This window comes from Larimichthys crocea, chromosome XIII, assembly GCF_000972845.2.
Source record: "Larimichthys crocea isolate SSNF chromosome XIII, L_crocea_2.0, whole genome shotgun sequence".
NCBI lineage: Eukaryota > Metazoa > Chordata > Actinopteri > Sciaenidae > Larimichthys > Larimichthys crocea.
In genome coordinates this window covers 12,992,818-13,018,899 of record NC_040023.1, presented here as the reverse complement: position 1 = coordinate 13,018,899, position 26,082 = coordinate 12,992,818, and the positions used below count along the sequence as shown (strand labels likewise).

Below are 26,082 nucleotides of genomic sequence, written 5' to 3'. Positions count from 1 at the left end.
AACTGAAAAAAAAAAAGATTTTTCATCTCAATGGAACCCCTTCTTGGTTAAATAGTTACTATTTTATTTACAAATATAAGATAAAATAGGATCACCCTGGCCTCCAGCCCCATAGAAAATAATCTTGGAATTATTTGATCAGGTTATGTCCCTTAAACAGCACATGAACAAACTTCTAGGACTGCCTTTTCTTCGTCTTATGTAACATTGCAAAAAAATCAGAAGCATCCTGTCTCAAAAAAAAAAAAAGTGAATTTCTTACTACTACTATTATTGCAATTTCTTATTATCAGGCTAGCCAAATATGTCTCTTGGGACTCTCCAGTTGATCAAGAAGCACAGCAGCTGCAGCACATGTATTGACAGGAACAAGGATCAGAGATCATATTTCTTCCATTTACAATCCTTCTCTTTAAATACAAAGCTAGTCCTGATCAGATATCATCATGTCTTAAAGACCATCTATTTTCTCACTAGAACATTGCAATATCATAATGTAGGGTTCCTTGTGGTTTCTATAATCTCTAAATGTAGAATGGGAGCCAGAGCCTTCAGCTATCAAGCTCCTCTCCTGTGGAACCAACTCCCAGTTTGGATTCAGGAGGCCGACAATCTTCATATTCAAGAGTAGGCTAAGACGTTCTTCTTTGATTGAGTTTGTAGTTAGGGTTGGCTCAGAACCATCCCTTAGTTCTGCTGATGGGTGCTGGGGGCCCTCCCATGATGCACTGAGCTCTTCCCTTCTTTCCTCTCTCTCAATCTATACACATTCATGTCCAATTAATGCATGTAAAATATATCATTACGATATCGCCGGTGCCCACCTGGTTTCTATTGTAAGGTGTGTAGGACTGTGCACTCCTCACTGCATTACACAGCATACACCATATTCCCTTTCTGTGTGTGAGGTTTATGGTTTTTGGTGTGTATCAGTTTCTGTCTGAGTGTGTTACTAGGTTTGAAAAACAGTGGGACTGGAATCTGGTCCAGGTTGAGGTTGTTTCTGGTGTATAAAGTGCTGTCCTGTAGTAATCTGTGTTTCACTGTTTCCACTGCCTAAAGGTTAGATATACAAGTGAAAGTCCATAGAGTTGTGTATATGGTGAAGAGTCTTGCCAATCAAATGAGCCAGGATGGTGGATACATGTCTGGCAAAGTTGTATGTCACTGAAATAATTCTGCTGATGATGGACCAGAGTGGAGCTCAGGGATGGTGTCATCAGAATACGGTCTGTGGTATAGTTGCCGGTCTATGTTTTTCTCTTTCAATAGATTCTAGAGACACTCTATAGCCTTCTTGTTGTATCAGTTGGTGGGGTTGCGTCTTAGTGATTCATATGTGTTAGGACCCTAACATTCAGCAGGGTGGTAACTTGGTGTGGTAGTCAACCATGTTGAGAACCAATGTGCATCTTATTTTGTCTGCTGGAAGGATGGTGATATATTGGTCCTTGTTCAGTGACAGCATAGACTGTCTTGTGGGGCAAGGTTGGAAGAGGGGTCTTGCATTGGAACGTGCTGCTGATACCTTCAACCTAAGTAGTTCTACTTTGGTGTTGGTGAGATTGTTTTTATTTATAGCTGACTCTGTGAATGTGATGAAATGGTAAATGGTAAATAGATTGTACTTATATAGCTCCTTTCTAGTCCTCGACTACTCAAAGTGCTTTTTACACTACATAGCTCATTCATTGCCTGCGATACAAGGTGCCAACTGTGCATCGGTTTTAGGAGCTAACCATTCATACGCATTCCAGCACCATCTATATACCAATTAGATAGATAGATCTAGTTACCAATTAGATAGATAGATAGATCTATCTATCTAGATATATGATTAGTAGATTAGAGCCGCAGCCGCCCCAAGGTTAACTATCGTTAAGTGCTTTGGGGTGATGGCAAAGTGGAGGCCTTTGGCTGGGAATTTTTTCTCAAGCTGGGTGATCTGTAATAAGTTTCCTCCTGTGTGGAGTCTGGTTTCCTTCTCCAGGTAAGTACATCCGTTTTGTTGTTTCTGGTCCCTGATTGTAGAGTCTGGAATTTCCTGTTGTGCATTCTTCACAAAGTCAATGATCTTCTCCAGGACCTCGCAGGGCAGATGTAAGAGATAATTTCTAGGAGCAGTTTTGCCTTGTTGCTCAGACTGTTGATGGTAAAATGGGTCTGTCCTTCTTTCTCATTGAGTAGCTGGTTCTATGCCCTCTCTATGATCTTTTCTGCTCTGTGGCCCACTATAGATTCCAGACAGAGGCAGTTGGGGAATCTTAGGTGTTTCCTACCTTCTGTTTTGCTGTAATACAGAAGGCAATCTAGGGATTTTGGATATTTCTAAAATGTCATTGTGTCATTTTATAGTGGTGGTAAGGCAGAATTTGATGTAGTCAGTGATAATCGACCACATCAGATGGCTCTGAAAACTGTCTCAGTCTCTGCTGTGAGCCAGTGAGCCTTGTAGTTGTGGAATGGTATCCTCTAACCACCTCCAGTGCAGTGGATTCAGACACGGTGTATTTCAGTTCTGGTTTGTAAGGTAAGAGGAGGAAAACAATACTGTGGTCTGTAGAACAAAGTGAAGATTATACCTGAACACTGAACTAAGGTTCCCATAAGCATATTATCCTACATGAACCAAAGCTAAACTAAACACAATCAACAACCAAACCAAACCACACCACACCGGGTGCCAGCCTTTCAGGAAGGACCAAGAGCAAAAATCTAAAAACAAGAGGCAAGTTAAGAGCAAGAGCAAGACTAAAAGCTGAAAGCAGGTGACATCAATCAACCAACGAGGTGGGAAGACCTCAAAGAAAACAGAGGCAGGCCAGCACAATACAGGCCTAAGGCCATAATGTGCATTCAGACAGGGTCAGGCGCTGCGGCCAGACATAGCAGGGTTGTGCGGTGGTTGGGGTTTGACTGATCCGAGTGTCTGTTTGGGACATCAAGCTCCGCTTTTCCTAAAAGTTGGATCAACTACTTGGCTGCACGCTGGAGCTGTTTTTCGCTGACACAACCACATTGCGGACCACTCGAGCCAAAACCACCACTGAAATGAATGGAAGAACCTCCGACTAAATGACAAATCCATTTAGAGATCTAAATTTCTTATTATTTCAAACTGTTTTTCAGGTGGATGTCACAGATTTAGGGCTGCCACGATTAGTCGATTAGTCACGATTATGTTGACGAACAAAATCGTCGACAACTAATTTAGTAGTCGACAAATCGTTTTTGGGTTTTTTTACTTTGCTTTTCTCTCGAAACTGCGGCTGCAGCTTCCACTTTCTGCCTTTCTGTCACATACACACACACACACACACGCACACAACCCTACGCAGATGCGCAGTAGTGGTAATCGGCGTCAGGCCTGACTGTACCGTAAATGATACCATAAAGGCCCACTCAACTAGAGCCGTTACGGCCACGCCGCGGTCACCGGAGCAGATAGCTTCCAGTCTAGTCAATGAGAGCACTCACACAGGGCGCGTCTCAGAAGCGTCCCTCCGCGCCACGGCACGAGCATTCCGTAGCATTTCTATTTTTGACGCGAGCCGCTGGTAAACCTCGTAAATTTCAACAGAGCACTGCGCACCAGACAGGAAATCCGACACAAATCAACGTAATAAACTTCTGCCCCCTTTCAAAATAAAACACAATACGCAGTTCATGTAGCTTTTTACAACTTCACATCAACGTTACGTCATGACCGGTGGCACCAGGTGATCAAAGATCGATCAAAGGGTCTCAACATGAACGATGAGAGACTAATTGTTGAAGTGGAACTTCACACAATAATTTATGACACAACAGATGCTTTTTATAATCACCTCCACATCGGAGAAGCAAAGTCAGCTGTTTGTTGTTGTTTTCTTTATACACTGTTTATCGCGGGGTCTCGTGTACGTCCAGGATTCTCACGTGATCTCGCGTGAATACGGCCGGCTCGCTCCGCTGCCGTGTCACACAGACCCTCCAGGAATTCACAATGTTGCGATTTGCAACTTCAACGCAACTTCAGTGAATCCCCGTGAATTCAGGGCGGTGTTGTAATTTTAACCAATCCCCGCGATGTTTCCGCAACTTCTGCGCAGTCTGCCCGGGGGATTCAACTCGGGTCAGGGACGGCCGCACGGTGTTGGAGGCTCCTCTCGTGGGACCTCTCCCCGGCGCTGGCTGACCCCCACCGGGCGTATTTCCTCCAGCGGTGTGCCGCAACCGGCTCTGGGTCGGCTTGGAAAGGCTCGAGGGCGAAGGTGGATCTATTTTGCGGGACGCGTGATCATGGTTTCTATGGGAACCCGCACAGCGTGTGCTCTCACTGGTCAAACAGGCTTCCCGGCGCGTTGCGTGAGCGTGGCGTGTTTGGTCCGTCCTGCACGTGACTTCAAACCCACCGGGAGTGTTTCAGAAGCGAGCGCTTAGCCCGCCAGACTTTGTTTACCTGCTCAGATTTGGACATTTTCCCGGTGTATGTTCTTCTAAAAATGCTTCTACATGTGTAAATATGCTACGTAGTTAATTAGTTTCGCTTTATTTTATTGTTATGTACAAAAAATGTGTCATATTAGACCCTGAATAGTATGTAAGGGTTAATGAGTAATGAAATGTTGGGATAATTTTTCTATGTACTTAAGTTCCCAACTTCATTGTAAGATTAATTTAAAGCTTTAGTTAATAAAATGATCAAATTAATTCAGTTGCTCTCATAATCTGTCTTTCTTGCACGGGAAAAAATGTGGCTAGTGGAAATTCTGATTGGCTGGTAACTTTAGAAACTTACCAGCCACATTGGCTGGTGATCAAAAAAGTTAATTTTAAGGGTTAATGAGCTATCATGTTAATTGTTTTTATTTTCAGTTGTTTGTTTTACAGTCAATTTACGTACAGTAGTAGCAACTTAAAAGTTCCCGTTCAAGCTGAACGCCAGCTGAATGGCAGCCGTCTTCCAGCTGAGTTCCAGCTGGCTCCCTGCCAAGTCCCGTGAACGGAGAGACCCCCCTCCTTCTCCTGGGCGTGTCTATTTTTTACTGTAACTCCACCCATTCATGTAATTACAGGGTATGACCAGGAGATGGCGCTTCTCTCACAGAACTTTTTTACAGTTGTTCTACCTGGAGATGACGTAGCTTACACACCTCGTTAGCATTCTCGTTGCTCAACCTTTTGTTTGCGCTTACAGTAATGGGCTTTTTGGTCTCCCAGTGTCACAGATCACAGAGCGGAAAATGCAGCTGGTTTGACTGCTGCATACTATACAGTAGCCGTATGATTTGAGCGTGTTCATGAATTGAAATTAAATTTAAGGTGTTTATATCTAACATGTCAGCATTCACCAAATCAGAAAACATCTAGTCTGTTCTGTCTTTACTAGTGGTGGGCCGTTATCTGTGTTAACGTGCTGCGTTAAGGTGAGACTCTTATCAGGCCATAAAAAAATATCACCATTAATCTATTCTCAAAACTGTTTCAGCCTTTGCGGTCGCTTTTTGACTTTTTTTCTCTTTTGTTCATTTTTGTTTTCTTCGCTGTAACTCTGTGGAGTCCTGATCTCTCTAGCAATGTTGTTTTTAGAAAGTTTTTGAGTTTTTCTCGTGTTTTTTAAATGCCGCTTCCACCTGGACAGCTGCCTTTGTTTACTCCGGGAACAGCTGATCGCGCTAATGCCGGGCCGGCATTGGCGCATTAATCTACAGTATCTATGGCCACCACTAGTCTTTACATAATTACTGAAGCGTCTCTTCTCTTGTGCTCGCGCACTCTCTCTCGCTCATCTGCATGTAAACAACAAACTAACCCTTAAAAATTTGCAAAAAGAATTGAAGAATAACAACAGCAATAATACCTCCTATTGAATATTTGATCACAGTTTGATCGTTGTGAGACGCCATTTAAAAAGGGAGAATACCTGGTGATTAACAGCCCTTTGGAAGCCCTTTGTTATGTAGGTATCAACCTTTTGTTTGCACTTGATGGGCCTTTTTCCCCCCACGTGTCACACAAATCAGAGTTGAAAATGCAGGACAGACAATCATGGATGTGACGTCTTTACTGTGTTTTACTGGCAGCTTCGTGGATATTATTATGGCTAAATATAACTTCTTGAAACAAGAATCTTTTTTTTTGCAATTGTTATGTATTTAAGTGCAAAGGCACGCATGCAAATCAAACAAAACAAACGTATAATAACACTTCTAATAATAATACAATAATACTATATATATATATATATACACTGACAGTAAATGGAAAGAATTACGAGTGAATCAAGTATGAATATCAAGTATGTTTGGTTTTAATAAAGTTTGCAGTATATAGGTGATGTTTTTATTCTACATGGACACCACTGTTTATTTTCCACTATGCCCCCCTTCATTATTAATAATACACCGGACAACTTTTGAAAGTCCAGAGATAAGTCTGTTGCAAAATTCCACGGTGACTCTTGTTTGCCAAAACGTCTGTATGGCCTCGACGAGCTCCTGTTTTGTGCCTGGCTTCGCCTCCTTGCGAATAAAGTCTTTCATGGAATGCCAGACAAGCTCAATGGGATTCAAGTCCGGTGACTCTGGTGGAGTTTTCACCCAGTTGATCCCCTCGGACGCCATGTATGCTCCAGCAGCAGTGTGTTTTGGATCATTGTCCTGGAAGAAGCGATGATCAGACCCAAAGTATGCCCTAATGTATGGTGCAGCGTGTTCTTTAATGATGGCCTCTTCAAAGTATTGACGGTCCATTATTCCCTCGAAGGTTACCATTGGACCTGCACCTTGCCGGGAAATCATTCCCCAAACATGCAGCTTCAGTGGATGTTTTGGCTGAGGTTTGGCAACGAAGTGGTCCTTCCTGTGGAAACTCTGTCTGGCGTAGTGCTCCAATGAAACTGTTGTCTCATCCGTAAAAAGAACATTATGCCAGGTCTCCCCGGAGTTGTTCCACAGAGTCGCCTGTTGCAGCCTCGCCGCTTTGTTGCGATCTTTTATCATTGGACAGAAGCGGGTCTTGCCAAATTTCCAGCCCATACTTCTGCGAGCACTGCGGATACTTGTCAGACTCAGACGAACTCCAAAATCGGACCGGATTTTGAGCTGTACTGCAGCGGCCGTCATCTCATCGTTTGCCTTTGTCATCTCATCAATGGCATTTAGAATAGCACTGTGAAAAGAAGGAAAAATTAGACAAATCCAAAAACATTACAATTGCCATATAGAATGTGAATTCTATAAATTGTTATTGGTCTTTGTTTGTTTTACATTTATCCATTGATATGAAACTTACTTGTGCATTTTTCTCGGACGTGAGCGGCGTGGTTGTGGCTCCTTGTAGTGCTTTCTTATCGCTCTTTCTGAAACTTTGATGCCCCGTGCTGCTAAATTTTTCTGAATCTCTCGCGTTGATTGTCCATTAGCTCGCATGTGACGCACTTGCTGGGAACTCTCCTTGTTGATGCGCGTCATCTCGACAGTTTAGAGGCTCTGCGTCTGACAGAGTCTATATATGCATATGTAAATATGCATATGTAAATTATGCGTTGCGAACGAACACGCCCACACCAAAGTTCAACATTTAAATGCCCGTGAAACTCAAGACCTTCACATTTTTCTGGACTTCTTTACGCTGAGATGGAAGCCGGCACTTTTTATACTACAGCAGCCAAGAGGCCAAGACGTGTCTTATCAAAGGTAAGTTATGCCACTGTTGCTTTTCAGCCTGAACAAATTCACCTGAGTGAAATACCTGCTTTGATGAACGCAGCAAATTAATCTGATTCTTTCCCACTAGACAAAGCAGCCCTCGCCGCTCACGAGGCCACGGACATCAACAACCACACCAAGAGCAAGAGCAAACGTGCGGCTTGTAAAAAAAAAAGCGGTAAGTTATATCTATTGAATCGACCCCGATTTATTCAGAGAGAGTGACCTTGGGAGTGTACAGAAGAGGCTAAATTTATAATCTTGTCTTCTCCTTTTCTTGTACAGGCAACCACTGTCAACTCCGTGGCAGGAAGCTACGCCGGTTCGGTCCAGGGGTTACTTGAGGCCGAGATCCGGGCCCTCAAAAGCCGGGTAGCCGCAGTGGAAGCTACAAGGGTCCCTGATGGCATCCCCGACAGCTTCACAGAGAGACTGGTCCGAGTGGAAGAGGCAGTAATGGACATCAGGGAGTGTCTGCAAAGGTTGGCGAGTCCCCCACCACCAACACCAAGCAGCCCAGGTGCCAGACGTCGGCTGACGTTCGGAGACACACCAGGGGACCCCACTCTCCCAGCTCCAGATCCCGTGGCTCCATGTGCTGTCACGCCGGACGTGGCAGTCAGAGCCCTACCTGCCGAACGGGAGGAGGAATTTTTTAGACTGTGCCAGACGCGACCGGACACATACGCTGCCAGTGTGTTCATGGCGCTAACCCCATTTGAGGTTTATAAGTGTTGGGGGAAGAACGTGAATTGGAGCGGCACCAACGGCAAACGGCCACTGCCGGACAATTTAAAAGAACGAGTGCACCAGCACGTTTCCCAGCGCTTCCCGAACCTGTCTGGGGACCAGTGGCAAAAGGTCCGGAGCCGAATTAATGAAAGACTAAGGAGTCCCCGAAAGGCTGATCCAGAGACGCAGCGCGCTGGCTTCACTCGCTGAAGGACATTTGCCACAAAGTTGTTGTGAATTGTGTATATACAGATATATATATATATTTATATATATATATACATACATAGTATTATTGTTTCATTATTAGAGGTGTTATTATACGTTTGTTTTGTTTGATTTGCATGCGTGCCTGTGCACTTAAATATAACAATTGCAAAAAAGATTCTTGCATCATGGAGTTTTCTTTACGCCTGTGGGATTAACAGAAACGTGTTGCCATCATCACCATCATCCATCATCACACATGACGATTTCATAAGCGTATACTGCAAACTTTATTAAAACCAAACATACTTGACTTATTTCACACTCGATTCACCCATAATTCTTTCCATTTACGCTTTACGCCATTTAGCCTATGGTCACTGTTTAAAAGACATCCTCCAGGTATTCGTGACTACACATTGAGAGTTAATGAGCTCACACACGTCAGCACGAAATGAGTGAATGGGTGTGGGTGAACGTCAAATTAAGCACAATACGACCGTTTGGGTTTTTGTTTTGTAAAATCTTCGTTTGCATTAAAACCACAGGTCTCTCAGTCCGAACTTCTCCTAAATATATGTCTCTATCATCACATCACCACATATGACGGTTTCATAAGCGTATACTGCAAACTTTATTAAAACCAAACTAACTTGACTTATTTCACACTTGATTCACCCGTAATTCTTTCCATTTACGCTTTACGCCATTTAGCCTATGGTCACTGAAAAGGAGCCATTCATGTTCATGAGCACACTCCAATCACAAGGCTACTGTATAGTACACAGTACTCATACACAGTACCAGCTGCATTTTCCGCTCTGATTTGCGTGACACGTGGGGGGGGGAGGCCCATCAAGTACAAACAAAAGGTTGATACCTACATAACAAAGGGTTTCCAAAGGGCTGTTAATCACCAGGTATTCTCCCTCTTTAAATGGCGTCTCACAACGATCAAACTGTGATCAAATATTCAATAGGAGGTATTATTGCTGTTGTTATTCTTCAATTCTTTTTGCAAATGGAGGCACCGCTGCAGTGGAATACACCGACTTTTAGAGAAAAACGCTCGTCTCTGCAGCTCTATGTCGCGCACAACAACACCAAGCCCTCCCCTCCAAATAAACTGTTAATTAAAAAAATAAACCCTCGCTTGTATCTGCAGGTCTGACACAGGCCTGGCAGCCCCGAGACGTCCGAACCGTTTTTTGTAACTTTTTTAAGGGTTAGTTTGTTGTTTTTCCCATCAACCGATCCGCGGAATACTTGGTGCTGTGGGGGGCGATATGAACGGATCATGATGATCCTTTGCACCACTAACCACATCCATGATTGTGCTCTGTCTCAGCTGATCGGGTCACCCGCTCACCCCAGCGTATCTGTTCAGATGTGTCTTAGTTTAGACAGTCTACGGTGAGAGCGGAACATCACTGCTCCTCCCCGTGGACAAATGAGGCATTGCAGCTGGTTTTCACACAGACTGCTTAGGGGCGTTTCCAGTCGGGCCCTCACTGACTACGTTATCGCGGGGGATTACATTTCGGTCACGTGCCAGCCAAGGACCGTTCGAGGACCATTCGAGGACCAGTCACTGCCCTGTCACGGTCCCGTCATGGAAACACGGGAACTTTTAAGTTGCTACATCTGTATGATCCAATTAGTCGACTAATCGAAAAAATAATCGGTGATTAGTTGACTATCAAAATAATCGTTTGTGGCAGCTCTACACAGATTCTGTCTGGGGTGTATTCAAGTACCCGACTCTGACCCTGACTTTACTTTTGTCTCTCCTGCATCTTACACAGCCAGCATGCTAATTTCCTAATTGATTCAGTCAGTAGTGTGTATTAAAGTGCATTCGTTAGCAGAGGGTTACTGTCAAAACGAAAATGCTAGTTGGATATTAGTTTATTACTCAGGACTATCTAAAGGTACAATTTTTACATGGTGTCAGTTATTTATTTTATTTATTTGTTTAATTATTACACAGCATCAAGTCACCCTCAGCTCACAAAAAAATGACATGTTCTACCTTGAAAGTGGAAGTTCCTAAAAATTGCTATAAAGCTTTCAAGGATCAATGAATAACTATGACTCTGGAACATAATTCCTATGATGTAAAAATAAATAAAAAGACTGAACAAAAAGCTAAATGTGACCATTTCCACCATAGGGTATGTTACAACTATTACAACCTTCAGCCGTTAGCAATAAAAAGTGCTAAAAATACCTCAGAATCAGATAAATTAAAATGGATAAATAAGACAAGATCAATTCCACGTCTTCTGTCCTTCAAGGCTGCAATAGGCTCCAGCCAAAAAACCTGTTAGCTTAGCTTAGCATTAAGAATGGAAACAGGGGGGCAGCTGGAATGATTCCATCATAATGTAAACAAATCATGTAACAGCAAGTCTAAAATGCACATTAAACATACATACATATTAAAAGACCATATTATCTCAAAATGTAAAACAGCATCCTTAATACATCTTAGCTCAGTGAGTGAAAGTCAGAGTATCCTTCAACCATCTTTTTTTTAACCAAGCTTTGCTCATATAACATTACAGCCCCTACTAGTTAAACGACTTAAGCGTAAAGCCATAAACATCCTCTTCACAGTGTTAGGGGACTGCAGCACCCACTGCAAAGGATGGTAATGATATAATGATATGATTTAGAGCAGTTTAACAATAATCTACCTTTTGTTGTCCAATCACTCAATCACACAGATTCTCAATAAGACTTTTGTACTGTGATTATCACAAAAAAAAAAGACAAACAACAATATACAAAAATGAATGAAGATGTTAATATTATTAATAATAAAATGAATGCTTTTCATATATATTTTTCACCAACATGCTATTTATTTAGGATTTTCTAATGATAAATAAAATAAATAGTTAATTATATGATTAGCTGAAGAATTCCTTATCAAAATATTTCTATGGCTGGTGTTAGCCGTATTAATATAATATAATATAATATAATATAATATAATATGCACACACACAAAAGATTTAAATGGGACAGAATTAGGAGAGCAGGAGGAAGAGAGGAGACATAAGAATTGAAGAGAGGGAGGCAAGGAGAAGAGAAGAGTTGCTGATGGAGGGGAGGAGACAGGGGAGGAATCACAGAAAATGGAGAAGAGAGGGAATTACGTCAACCCCCTGATGTTTTATCTAGAACTCAGAGCTGTCAATCATTCTTTCGTACAGTGTGCAGCGCTTTTCTTTCTGTGAAAAAAAGGGTGTTTCATAGTAACCAAGTATTAACTCATTCTCCCAACATGCAGTTTTGTACATGCAGTGTTAAAATAGTCTGTGGCATCAAACTGTTAAATATGGACATGATAAAAACCTTTAAGAAAATACTATTCTAATTAAATTCTAATATATACACTGACAAACGTGACACAATCAATACTACAAACAATCAATTTAATCTCTGACAAACGTTTTAACACTGAGGTGTCACAGATGGTTTTGAGGTGGTTGCCTTTGTGTTGCTTTATTGGACTGCACTTACATAGTCTGTGTCTAATATATTGCTTCTCCATACAATATATGTAAATTGGATTGGGAAATACCTTTTGGTATCATGTAGCCTAATAGAAAGAACGGAGCTATCATCTATACAACTAAAGTAGCAGCCTCAGCAAAAAAAAAAAGTCCATATACAGTCTGTCAGTGATTTTTATGATATAGAGGGGGTCCTGTCATTGTTTATATACTACATTTTCCACATTTCTCTTCTTCCTCCTTCTAAGACTATCAGTGTCTATCCTTTTAGGTCTGTGAGTCTCTCACAACACACACACACACACACACACACACACACACAGTGTGGAATCCTCATACTAATATGTTAATAAACTGCTTTGAGGCAGATTTACATAGTGTCCATATAATTTTTAAATATCCCATATATATTTATATGTTGTATAGTTTATTTCTACACCTTGGATTAATATTTCCAAGCCTAGTCACTTTTATATAGGGAGAATAGATGAGATGAGGAAAAGAAAAAGATGAAAATGATAAAAGAAAGAGTAGGTTGGGGGAAAGAGGAAAGGAGGAGTCAGGCTTTTTAACTCTGAAAACATAATTCTGTTTCACTCATTGTCTATCTCCTCCTTCCCAACACTCCATCATTCTACGCCCCTAATGAGCATTTTTTCCTCTTCTGCCCTGGGTGTAACCTGATGCTCTTATTGTTACACAAACAACATAACCTTCCATTTAGATATGATCATGAAAAATAAAAAACATTTTGACTGATTTCAACATAATGACCTTTACTGATCAAGAGGATACCAAATTATCACTTACCTGCTGATCCAAGAGCATTTTATTATAATAGGGGTAGGGAAGTATTATAATAATTAAGAATAAGAAATGTTTATTCATTCATAAATACATGTTTATAAATGTCATCTTTATTAAGTCACTATAATTCAAAAGAATTGCACACCTGTCTACTCTACATTCCTAGCCTGTCAGTATTAGTTGGCTGTGAGAAGTTGACCATTAGTGTTCCATTATTTTATATTTTTGTCTCAATATTTACATATTCATTGATGTGTGTGTTTAATTCTTGTGTTTCTTATATTTAATTTAAATTATGAATCAAATTCACATTTTATATGTTATATAAATATTCAATAACATGCTTCCTTTACCAAAGTTAACCATAACGCTTCAATATGTAGTTAAGGGTAAAATCCCCAATCAAACTCAGTTTGCGACCGTTTTAGGAGGACAGAAGTCCCAAAGACAAACATTCTTTCCAACAGATTTACTGTTACTTCTAATTAAACGACCAGATATTATTTAAAATTGCCTCCATTAACAGTATATCTTCACAGCGTTTAAGCAACTGCGTTCGTGTGACAAAATAAATTGAGTCTTTCACTCACCATTGAAGTTCCAGGGGGGCTGAAGCACCCCAACTCCGTCACTGCCGTTACTCATGTTGCATGGCGAAGCACCATCAATTGCCAACCTGAGAACCCGCTCCTTTTTTCCTCCCTTTTCTTTCTTCTATCCTTTCCCAAGTTTTCCAGCAGCTGTCGCACCAAATTCGTCAGTAGTCCTTCCTCCGACTCTGTGTACCGGAGAATCAGAGTTTACTCTCCTCTCCTCCGCTTATGGTTTCTCTTTATGGGGGTAGATATCAACCAGCTTTGCCATGGGGATCTATAATAAAAACACAAACGAATTCAACAATAAGCAATCACTTCTTAATTACTCGTCGATTTTACCGCAAAAAAAAAAAAAGAAAAAAGAAAAAATCTTTTATGGCGTGGTTTCTCCCGCATCAGAAAGCGTTGCGTTCATTGAGAGCGAGAGAGAGAGAGAGAGAGAGAGAGAGCGAGAGAGAGAGAGAGAGTTATGGGGGGTGTGATGTCATTATCCTCAGCCAATCCTTATGTCGGTAATCATAATGTCCGTTTTAGCAATTTAACATTTATTTAATCTAAATCTAAATTTGTATGGCATACTGTTCTACTTTAGATTCACATTACAAAATAAATACTACAAATGTTTTTGCAGGAATTCAATTATTAGTTAGCTAAACTTGCTGTTCTAAATGCTGAACTTATACCATAGAATCATCACAAAAAAGCTAAAGAAAGTGTACACGGTTGAACAACACACCAAAAATATACAACACACAGACATGCAGACATTTTACTGGCAAGAGAGGCTGAACAGCTGTGGCAGATGATCACAATGCTCCAGCTATGCCAGTTGGACCTGTGAGACAAGATGTTAATGATGATCATCAGGATACTGCTACTACTACAATAGCAGATTACCTCTGTGTGGATTCACCTTACTGATGGACTGATTTGAAGCAAATGATCTAAATGGACTAAAATGACTGTGATGGCTCTTTGTCACACCACTGTCAGACTTAGCCTTATTCATCAAGTGTTCATCTCCCTACTAGTATACATCTTACGACTGGTAAAGACTGGTTTCCCGAGGGAGCTGCGATGATGATCATCATCCGCAATAACAGCTGGGCGGAGCATGTGCAGCTTGTGTGGTGCTCGGGTCACTGGGGCAGGCAGTGCTCACAGCCAACCCAAAGAAGTGTGCAGCTGGACGGAGGGAACATAAAACATGCAAACCATGTCTCAACAGGGGAGGAGGCCTCAGACACCACTTTTCTCCTGCCTACAATGCTGTCCTTTTTATCCCTCCCTAGGAGACTGAACAGCAATTCACACTGGGCCTCTGCAACCATCATCCACACCAGAGTTCAGGTAACATGAATGACTGTTGTTCACACCAGACCTCATGTGACTTTAACTGATTAACTTGACTCTGAGGACAGACAGCACTAACAAACCAAGTGAAACAATGGCTAAGATAAATACTTACCACGAGTCAGTCAGAACTGAAGAAGCTTCTTGGATGAGAAGCGAAACGTCTTCACGGATCTAAGTCCAGTTGCCCCACCTTTAACCTTTTTTGAAGAAAAATGACCCGGATGACTGAGAACCTTCACAGACACAAATGTTTCTATAGTTTAAAGTCTAAAGGCTGTTTTCTCAGAATTGTAAAGGCAATTCTGAGAAAACATGTGAAAAGACTTTGAACGGTATAATGGTGAAATATGGAGTTAAAACAGTTTGTCACCAGTTTTCAGTTCAGGATTTTATGGGCGGTCCTAAAGGGTGGCTCGATGACACGCTGAGGCCACCCTGAGCATACCCCTGCACCCCTAGCAGAGATACAGAGATGAATTTATCTCGCTCAGAGTGTTTCAAAGTTAGTCATGTCATTTTCTGAACTCATCTGACACGTTTCAGTCCCATGAATGTGGGTGTGGCTTCAGCAACTTCAGCAGACAGTCCTGGAGCTGATAATTCATTTTTACCTGATTTTAACACCTAATTTCATAAACTTGTTGTTGTTATTAATCATTCAAATTTGGTTTGGTGGTTATTATCAATTTATTCTTTGGTCTGACAAACTCAGAACAAATATTTATATTTACTTTACACAGACTTTAAATATTAACCCTAACCCCAACCTTAGAAATGGAGCCTAACAAATCACACTACAAAGAATGGCTGGCCTCAGCTACTCTCTCATGTGTATCTTAATCAAAGACAGTATAAAGAACAAACAGAGCATAAGTGATGTCCGTGCTGTTTTGAAGATAAAAATATGTGACGCTGGCTGCCGTCATGTATTGCTTCCAGAAGTGAGTCAGTCTCCATAAGCGCTGGTATTAAAATGCTCAAATTCACAGCATAAATAAACTTGTTTACATCCTGGTTCAAAAATTGTTTTGGTCTCTTAAGCTAATTTTCCTGTCCTGAAAACTGTACTGATGGTGACCTTTTTTAACTCACCCATTCATATGATATTAAGGCTTAAAGTTGCACATAATTAACAGCGTGGCCGCTTTGATTGACAGGTAAGTGATTTTACAGATGGTTTATAGAGCACCTAGACGTCATTCAGGCTAGCCTTAAATTCACAGATGATCTTGGAAGTGAAAAAAACAGTACAGCCAACATGGTGACAGGTGAAACCTTTGGGTGACATCTTCACTCATGCTCTGACCACACTTTATACTGCCATTGGTAACATTTCAAAAATCAAGCACACACTGTCTCAAGTAGTTAGTTACCTCTAGACTGGATTATTACAACACCTGTTGTGGCACATGTATTGACAGGAACCAGGATCAGAGAATACATTATATATTAATATAATTAATATATATTATAATTAATATATTTCTTTATATTGGCTTTTTTGTATGGGCTACTTGTTATATCAAGAATAGAATTTAAAATATTTATAGCCTACAAAGGTCTTCATAGTCAGGCACCGTCATATCTTAAAGAGTCCCAGAATGCAGGGTTCCTTATAGTTCATATAGTCTCCAAAAGTTGAATGGGAGACTAGACTTTTCAGCTATCAAGCAGATGAGGATCTACGGAACCAGACACCCGTTACACATTTAAGAGTAGGCTTAAGATGTTCCGTTTTGATAGAGCTTCCCATCCCTTAGTTATCCTGATATAGGCCTAGACTGCTGGGGTACCTCCGATGATCCACAGAGCTTTTCTCTTCTTCTGTTTTTCTCTGTTTATACAGCCATGTCCCATAAATGTATGTTACTAACTTAGCTTCTTCCCTGGAATTCATCTGCTTTCTTGTCTCGCTGGTTCTCACAGATCATGGCTACACCTAGACCAGCAATTGGTCAAGTCTGCTGCTGCAATCCTGATGACGTCAACTAAAATATTATTGTCATTAACACCTTTTAGTCATGCCTGCTCATGGTGAAAAGATTGCCGTCTCGACCTGCTTTATATGAAAAATGTCATGTTACCCTCCATTTATTTTCAACAGTAAAATGAATTACATTTAAAAAAAAATACACTGACTGACTTAAACAGAGGGTAATAATAATGTGTGTTTGAGCTGAATACCTTATATAAAAAAACAAACAAAAAAGAAACAAATAGTGCTTTGCTCACCTCACTTCTGACACGCAAACCCAAACACACACACACTAAATGTGTCATTATGGACTGAAGTGGGCTGATTTTAGCTCAGCCATTATCTACTTACACAACCCACTACACTGAAGAGAGTCTCGGGGTGTGTGTGTGTGTGTGTGTGAGAGAGGGAGCGGGCACTTACATTACTCATGTGCTTATGTGCCATTTTAAGTCATTTCTAAAATTGCACACTAATAAACCAGTGTGCTCTACCTATCAGCCCTCTGCCCCTTCTTTCTCCACAGCTTTATTGTAAGTCTGAAACACAGAACTGATGCAATTACTATCACTTTGAAACCAAAGTCACACAAAAAAAACTTTCCCTACATCCAGATGGATGAACTGCTGCGAGCATTGTCCTCTTAATAATAATAATTATTAGTTATTATTAATAATAATAATTGTTGTTCAATCGCTGTTTCTGATGGATATTACAGCTGCAAGGGGTATTGCAATGTTTGATGTAAGAGAAGGTTCAGACTGTCCAGTCATAAAGATTAGAAGTGTTCTGACTATGATGGGATGGTTCTAGTGTTTCCTAAAATCTCCCTTACCGGTTTCCAGTCTTTCTCCTTATGTGGCCTGGTCTTTAGCCTGTGAGTAATGGTAAATGGAGTTCTATTTATAAATATTGATCTATCAGTCACTCAAAACACTTTAACATTTGTCAGATTCAACCATTCACACATACACATTTATACACTGATAACAGAAGCTGTCTGGCAAGCTGGCAAATGCTCATCAGGAGCATAACAGCGCTTCCTATCCAAAGCATTTACAGTGTTGTCTGCTCATAGCCTTTATACATAAGAACTGTATGTGAGTAATCTACAAAGAATGGCTTATGTAAAACTCCTCTGGGATATAACAAATCTTTCTTCGTTATGAAGTTGTTATGCTAACATGATTTACTATTAGTATACTTTTAACTCACGTGGCCATGAAGGACCAAGAGGGTCCACATCGAATCAACAATCAAATCTTTGGACAGACTGACAGGAGTTCTACCAATAAACCATTAAACACTGAATAAACATCACAAACAGTTTTCTCAAATACATCTTCAAATGTATTCCTGATGAATTTGCCTTTGTTACCTCAAATATGAATTAATGTTGAATGAATGAATTAAAATTATTTAGTTTATATTTAAGTTTTCAAATCAGTCATAATCTTTTTTAGCCCATGTATTCATGATAGTGGGTCAAAATCTGATGTGTCTAAAATGAAGCTACTAGAGTGTTAGAACGCTGACATCTAGTGGCTAAAATGAATAATACAATGCAATTTCAACATCCAGTCCTGACATCTTCCACCTGACTGCCTAGAGAGGACAGGCTGTGTCCGCTGTCCACAGAGAGAGCTGGAGACAGAGCATCAGAACAGTCTTCATTCAATTAAACACAAACTCCCAGATTTTGACTCATTCTTTGATATCTGATCTTATTTTAATACATCATTATTATTATTTCTTTATTGATGACATACATGCATGATACTGATACAAGGTACATGTTACACACAAAGGCACACACAGAAATGAGAAAGAGAGGTAGTGTGCCAAAACTGTTTCTGGCAACTTATCTTCCCACACTAAACAGACATGTTTCATGACTCTGGTGACTTTGTAGCTTTCAAACACAACAACAAACCTTCCAGACCAGAATGCAAATATATGCTTGTTTCCTGAGACCAGACAGAATATAGCCTACTTATGTAGCTAGCATGTAGCTAATAGTCACTAAATCTCTTTGGGTTCTCAGTAAGTGTGTTTCAGGATTTATATACTGCTGTGTGTTTTCTTTTGGATGCTGATTTACAGATGAACTCTTTGTGGTTCAGGAAGTCAAATTTTATTACAGAAGGTTTTGCTGACATCTCCTCCCATCACTTTCTAGGAGTGCATGTGAAGGCAGACAGGGACGGCTGACAGCTGTGTTGACTAATTATTAGTCAAGTTAATTAGTTTAAGATTATGATAAAGTGGACGGATTATCTTGAAAGGATTACCATTTTTAACAGTTTTAACAAATTTGTGTACAAAAAAATCTAACATTTTAACTCATGTGTTTAGATTTGTACTGTATATTCTTCCAATGACAATCGTATGGCATTAATAATGACATTATCAAAACATCTACAACATCATATCTTAATATAACTGTTCTCAAACTTAACGTAAATAATCGAACCCACTTAAAGTCTTAAATCTTACAATACAGTAGGTTAAGATTAGGAGAGGCTTCATTGTGCAGTTTTTGGTCTATGCAAGTGCACATATTTGCCACCGTAATCTGCACATGTCACTGCATAATTGTTTTATGTTTGTATTTATTTTTAACCCTGTTCACCATTATGTGCCTGTACAGTACTAATATCATAATAGCTGGGTTTGAATCTGGAACTGATTAAGAGAAAAGTGGATATATGTTGCTTTCTACAGGTTGCAGTCGGTTTGCAAAGCTGGACTGTTACTTAATAGTGTCAGTGTGGTTTAGAGTTGAGTTTTCCCTGTTACTAACCTATTAATAATTTAACTAGATAACATTGTTGTTATCTTGTCCCCTCTCCTTGTCATGCTATTGGAGCTGCAATAAAGTTATGTAAAGGTATATTTTTCTGTCTGATGAGCTTTTGCTGAATGGCAAAGCCTAGAATAGTTAGACTTCAGTGAGCTATAAGAGGCTGAAGGAGTTCTCAGTCAGAGTAACACACAGAGTCTGCTATTGATGTTGTTTGCAGGTGTATTGGAGCTGTTCTCATTGGTCTCATATGGCGGGCTGATGTCCCAGGCAAAGGGAGTGACTGTGTCTAAGTGGCTGTCGTCCAGGGCAATGACTCCATCTGAGGGTGCATCTCTCCACTCAGCTCTCACACCACACTCTAAATGAAAAGAACATTTTAAAGTTAGAATAAATCTCTATATGTACAATGCTGTCATTGTGTCATCTACTGCTGCTTCATTTCACAAACTCAAAAGTCTACTGCTGTCCACACATCCACTAATTATACAGCTAAGTTAGCTATTGTCATTCTTTGTCAACCATGTAACATAGTCATAACTAGTGTTATAGAACAACTAGGATTAGGAGTATGATATGATACCATAGTACAGAAGATACTGAAGTACTGTTTCTCTCTTACGGCCACATTCCACCAGGTATGAATGCAACACATTCCATGCGAACCGCAGCCACTAGAGGTAATCATAGCCATTCTAGTTAATGTTTCAAACCCACCAAAAGTACTGCAGTCTGATCAGAAGTGGCTCTCTGCTCAGGTCTGCCAAGAATACACATCTGTTCTATTTTTGATGGACACCGCAGCCAACGTAAATCTACACAGAGTCCCGAGCTGGTTGTCAGACACAGAAATGGCACAGAGAATTGAATCTCTCTCATTTTAATTTAAGTACATATCATATTTACAAATTTAGGAGCACATAAAGCAAGAGGAAATGACCAAATGAGAAACTAACAAAGATACTGCTCCTGGTGGGGTTGGATGTTGTCTGTAGAACTGACCAAAAACAGCATCACAGGTGGAACGTGACAGATACGTCCACAGTGGGGTTTGTGTAGTTTGGGATGTGTTTTATAAGTTTGACAGAATTTTTGCAGCAACAGGTATGCTCAAGCAACAGATGAAAGTCATTTAGAAACATAGTGATGTATGGTAGAAAAATAATCAAGAAATGTGGTAATTAATGGTAAGTAATATTTTCAATATCTCTATCACTACATTGTGACTCATAGAATGTTAGATTAATATTGACCATGAATTTATACAATGGGCCACGTCACACCAACAAGGCATTTTATTAGGTTTATTCATTTATTGATTTTAATGTATTTTGCTCTCAAATGCAGACATAAACCACCTCATTTAACTGACAGTATTCAGTCCAACTGCTTTTCTATACATCTAAGCAACTAGTCTGCTAACCACTTCATCAAATCAAATCAGATTTTATTTGTATAGCCCAAAGTCACAAAGTACATTTGCCTCTGAGGCTTTACAATCTGTACAGGGAGTGACACCCTCTGTCCTTAGACCCTCGGTTCGAGTGAGGAAAAACTTGACTACAAAAACCCTTTAACAGGGAAAAAAGGTGGAAGAAACCTCAGGAAGAGCCACAGAGGAGGGATCCCTCTCCCAGGACGGACAGACGTGCAATGGATGTCACGTGTACAGAACATCAGTGTTATAAATCATTAGCACGTGAGCTAAGCTATACCACAATGACAGCTGTCATCATGCAATCATTTTCTATATTTTGTTCACCTTTTTTCCTCTGACCACGAAGGTCCTCCGTGTAAAGACAGGTCCCTCCATCCTCTTTTCCCATGATGCCATCTTCTGACACCAACAGGTTGCCCAACAGGAAGTAAGTGGTCATCTGGCCTTTACCCTTCACCTCAATCTGCCCACGCTCTTGGATGTTGAAGCCTGCATTCTCCAGCTCACTGAAGAGTTTATAGGAATAGGTTGTGGGGTTGGATGGGGGCAGACAGAGTGGGGACGGAAGACTAGTAATTAAAGTTCTGGGAATAACAATTACATTGCACATGCATATTAATGTTAAAAATCTGACATATTTTATTTTTTGTTACATTCTTTAACAATTATCAGAATCAGAATAAATTGTATGATCCATATAAATTGTATTTAAACATATTTAACCTGCAGCAAGTTCATCTGCTACTGATTTGCTAAAAAACGCAAAACCTAATTGATTAATTAATTAATAATTTTTTTATTTTCTATGCTGTTAATTTATGCCAGTTTTGTGTGGCAGCTGCAAGACTTGAACTTGATTTGATTAACTCAAATTGCTGAAGCCTCATATTAACTTATATTAACATATTAACTTGAAAAACATACCGTTATTGTTATAGACTGAAACTGTGTCACTGGGTTGCACCCCAAAACCTTTTATTAATTAACCCAGGTACCCCCAAGAATGCTTAGAGGTGTGCCCCGCCCTGTTGACATGTGCTGCTATCTGCATAAGAGTGCTGTTGCAGATGTTAAGTCTGTTAACCGTCCAAAGTGTGTGTGCATTATTAAGCATCCATGGTTATAACACTGGCAACAAGGATTAAAACCGAATTGGGTCGAATAAGAAGTTTCCGTGTAGGTGAAAAGCATGGCTACTGTTGATTCATTTAGTGAATATATCGAGTCGGATGGTGACTGGATTGAATACGTCAAGAGACTGGAGCACTTTACCCTAGCATTACAGAAGAGGAGAAGAAACAATCCTTCCTCCTCGTGGTGTGTGCGGGGGCAAAGACATATAAACTGATACACAACCTGGCCACACCGTGGAGCCCAGGAGGTATTGGATTTTAGGAGCTAGTGAAGATGGTACAGGCCCACCACAACCTATAGCTATCTGTAACTGTTCAGCACTTCAAGTTTCATACTCATGCCTGCAGGCCAGGAGTTTCAGTGGCTGTGTTTCTGGTGGAGCTGAGAGCACTGTGAGTTTGGAACAGCCCTGGATGACATGCACATTCCAAAGAAAAATAAAACTAAACAGAGAAAGGAGTGGGGGAAGTCAAAGCACAAAATGAACACACATCACCTGCAGATAGAGGCGGCTGAGGACCAGGTTTCCTTTAACATGTTCAACCTCATAGACCTCAGTGAACCCCGGGCTGAGCCCATCAATGCAACATTGCAGATAAATGGAAAGGAACTGGAAATGGAGGTGGACACGGGTGCCTCAGCATCAGTGAATTAAGCTACATACCTCAACTTGTGGTGCTTGGAGGAGGCGCCTCCAAGTTTGCTTAGTCGTGACATCCTACAGAAAGTTCACCAGAACTGGGGGGAAATCAAGCACATGAGACTGATTGACAGCTCATCTTTAAAAACATCTGTGTACTTCCCTAGGATGTCTTCAAAGATTAGCTGTCAAACTATGCACAACCACGTTTCTTCAGACCTTCAGACCAGTTGTGCCTTGTCTTATATGTTGTATCTGTGGGGACTACAAACTGACAGCAAACCAGGCCTCAAAGCTTGATACCTCCCCTCTGACATGAGTGGAGGATCTGTTTGCAACTCTGGCAGGTGGAATAACATTCATGAAAACTGGACATGAGTACCAGCAGCCGCTGTTGGACGAGGAATCCAAACAGTACATCACCATCAACACCCACAAGAGGTTGTTCAAGAGTACAACAGCCTGGTATTCTGTGTTGCATTCAATCCGGCTATCTTTCAACACACCATGGACAATCTCCTCCAAAACATTCCCCATGTGGCAGTCTACTTGGATACCATTTTGGTCACAGGTGGAACAGAGGAGGAGCATCTGAGTAACTTGGGCTAGGTGTTAAAGAGGATGGCAGAAGCCAGGCTGTGGTTGAAGCACAGTAAGTGTCACCTACCTGGGCCACAGGATTTTGGCTCAGGTCTGTCTCCTGTGGAAGAGAAGGTGAGGGCAGTGAAGGAGGCTCAAAGAATGTGGCAGAACTCGGGCTGTTCTCGGGCTTAGTGAACTATTATGGCAAATTCTTACCTGACCTCTCGACTGTACTGCCCCCTCTATCAGCTACACTCTGAACGACTGCTGATGCACTTTGATCCAGACAGGGACATCAGGGACATCAGGGACATCAGGGACATCAGGGACTCCCTCCCCCTCCCCCTCCCTCTCTCTGTCTGTCTCTTTCAGGGTTATGCCTAGTCAGGCACGGTATTGGTTGAAGATGCAGTCACATCTCCCTTACTGAAATCTCTCTCTCTCTCTCTCTCTGTCTCTGTCACCATCTGTAAACATACTGTACATGTCTCATGTTACTAACTAAACTTCCTCCCCGGAGTTTCTGTGCTCTATCATCCAGCAGGTTCTCATGTTCTCATGGATCGTGGCTGCTGCTGTGGTCCTGCATGACGTCCACTACACATATTATTACTGTCATTATTGTTACCATATCTCCATTACAGTTTATAGTTAGTTAATGATTTGCTGCTGCTGTGCATCTGTGTCTCTCTATCTCTATCACAGGTGGATCTGCTCTACCCAGACGTCGGAGTGAGAGTTGTCAGAGTGAGTGAGAGTCACAGGAAATGCAGAAAGTGAGGCCAGACCGATATGCTAAAAAGAGGATTTTTAAGCTTGGAGACTGTTTGTCAAGAACTTTTCCCAAGGTCCACCCTGGCTACTAGGAGTCATCTGCCGAGTAAATGTGCTCCTTTTGACTATTTTTGGGCGTATAGTATTTGTAGTGTCATCTGTAGGGGTTTAAAGTCTGACCACCAGCATGATTTGGTCAGAATAGAGACCGACTCATATGCATACCTGATTGTATGTGAGAATGTCTCTGATTCTCCTTGATCAAGCTTCAATAAATACTACAGTGCAGTATAGTACAGTACAGTACAGTATAAGACATCAGAAGCTCCTGAGCACTTTCTTCCCTCCTGACCTGGTGCAACTGATTTTCTATCACAGGTTCCACTGCTACTGTAATCATTTTATCATTCATTGTAATTGTATTTGTATGTATTGTTTGTGTTGATTTGTTCTATACACGTGACATCTATTGCACGTCTGTCCGTCCTGGGAGAGGGATCCCTCCTCTGTGGCTCTTCCTGAGGTTTCTTCCACATTTTTTCCCTGTTAAAGGTTTTTTGTAGTCAAGTTTTTCCTCACTCGAACCGAGGGTCTAAGGACAGAGGGTGTCACTCCCTGTACAGATTGTAAAGCCTCAGAGGCAAATGTACTTTGTGACTTTGGGCTATACAAATAAAATTGATTTGATTTGTCCTGTGACGTGTCGCCCTATGGTGTGGGGGTGGTCCTTTCACACCAGATGGAGGATGGCTCTGAAAAGCCGATTTGATATGTGTCACACACCCTTACCTCAGCAGAAAAAGGGTACCCACAGCTGTGGTTTTTGCTGTACAACGGTTTCACCAGTACCTGTATGGTCTTTCCTTTACCATTTATACAAACCAAGCCCCCTTATGGGTCTGTTCAGTGAGTCAAAAGGCATTCCATCCATGGTTTCTTTAAGAGTACAGAGCTGGGCATTAACCCTCTCAGTGTATCAGCTCCGAATTGTGTACAAGGCAGGTGCTGATGCCTTTAGCTGACTCCCTCTTCCTGACACACCAAACTTTCCTGCCCCCAGAGACTGTGTTTATGTTAGACAGGCTGTCTAACACTCCAGTGACATCAAAACAAGTCAAAATGTGGACTGAGAGAGACCCAGTGTTATCTCAAGTTAAGAGATGGGTGATGCACGGCTGGCCAGCAGCTGTTGAGCAGGAGGTGTTTAAGCCCCATTTCAAGCGTGAGCTGGAACTAAGCGTCCAGGATGGCTGTCTCCTCTGGGGATCCAGGGTGATTGTTCCACCCCTAGGGCAGGCACAGGTGACAGACAAGCTCAATGACGCCACACTGTGTCCCGGATGAAGACCTTCACCAGGTAATTTGTGTGGTGGCTGGGGATGGACAGTGCTCTAGACGAAAAGGTAAAGGCATGTGCACAATGTCAAAGTAACCAAAAGATGCCAGCACCTGCTCCGCTCCACCCATGTAAGTGGCCTGGTCATTCGTTGTTGAGGCTCCACCTGGATTTTGCAGGTCCATTTATTGCACACTTGTTCCTGGTGCAGGGAGAAGACATTCTAATGGACACACACATCATGTCAAACATTACTGCCTCAGTCACCACAGAAAAACTGCTGTTGTGACAGACAATGGGCCCACTTTCACTAGTGAGTTGTTCCAGGAGTTCATGGAGAAAAGTGGTATCCAACATGTCTGCACAGCTCCCTATCATCCAGCCTCCAATGGCTTAGCAGAACGAACCGTTGAGACCCTGAAAGATGGTCAATGAAAGATGTCTGCACATACTGTAATGGTAAAAATGGTAAATTTCTTTGTTTCAG

General features: G+C 41.2%; 3 protein-coding genes across 3 annotated transcripts in view; 1 reads left to right on the top strand and 2 right to left on the bottom strand.

The window, feature by feature from the left end:
* The window catches only part of LOC104937647 (muscarinic acetylcholine receptor M4), a 57,396-nt gene extending 43,271 nt beyond the window's left edge, over nucleotides 1-14,125 (bottom strand). Inside the window, exon 1 of the mRNA XM_010753924.3 lies at nucleotides 13,552-14,125. Within this exon, the coding sequence (XP_010752226.1) occupies nucleotides 13,552-13,606 (55 nt within the window). The 5' untranslated portion in view covers nucleotides 13,607-14,125. The remainder of the gene's footprint in view (nucleotides 1-13,551) is intronic.
* LOC113747399 (uncharacterized) lies at nucleotides 5,595-9,392 on the top strand. Its single transcript, XM_027287121.1, has 2 exons — nucleotides 5,595-5,655; nucleotides 8,063-9,392. Exons 1-2 carry the CDS (start codon nucleotides 5,603-5,605, stop codon nucleotides 8,631-8,633), a joined length of 624 nt encoding a protein of 207 aa, XP_027142922.1. The 5' UTR covers nucleotides 5,595-5,602; the 3' UTR covers nucleotides 8,634-9,392.
* A 5,361-nt stretch (nucleotides 14,126-19,486) lies between the features above and the next one.
* The window catches only part of gucy1b2 (guanylate cyclase 1, soluble, beta 2), a 29,939-nt gene continuing 23,343 nt past the window's right edge, over nucleotides 19,487-26,082 (bottom strand). The window contains exons 17-18 of the mRNA XM_027286150.1: nucleotides 21,454-21,635; nucleotides 19,487-20,052 (exon numbers count right to left, since the gene is read on the bottom strand). Of these exons, the coding sequence (XP_027141951.1) occupies nucleotides 19,871-20,052; nucleotides 21,454-21,635 (364 nt within the window). The 3' untranslated portion in view covers nucleotides 19,487-19,870. The remainder of the gene's footprint in view (nucleotides 20,053-21,453; nucleotides 21,636-26,082) is intronic.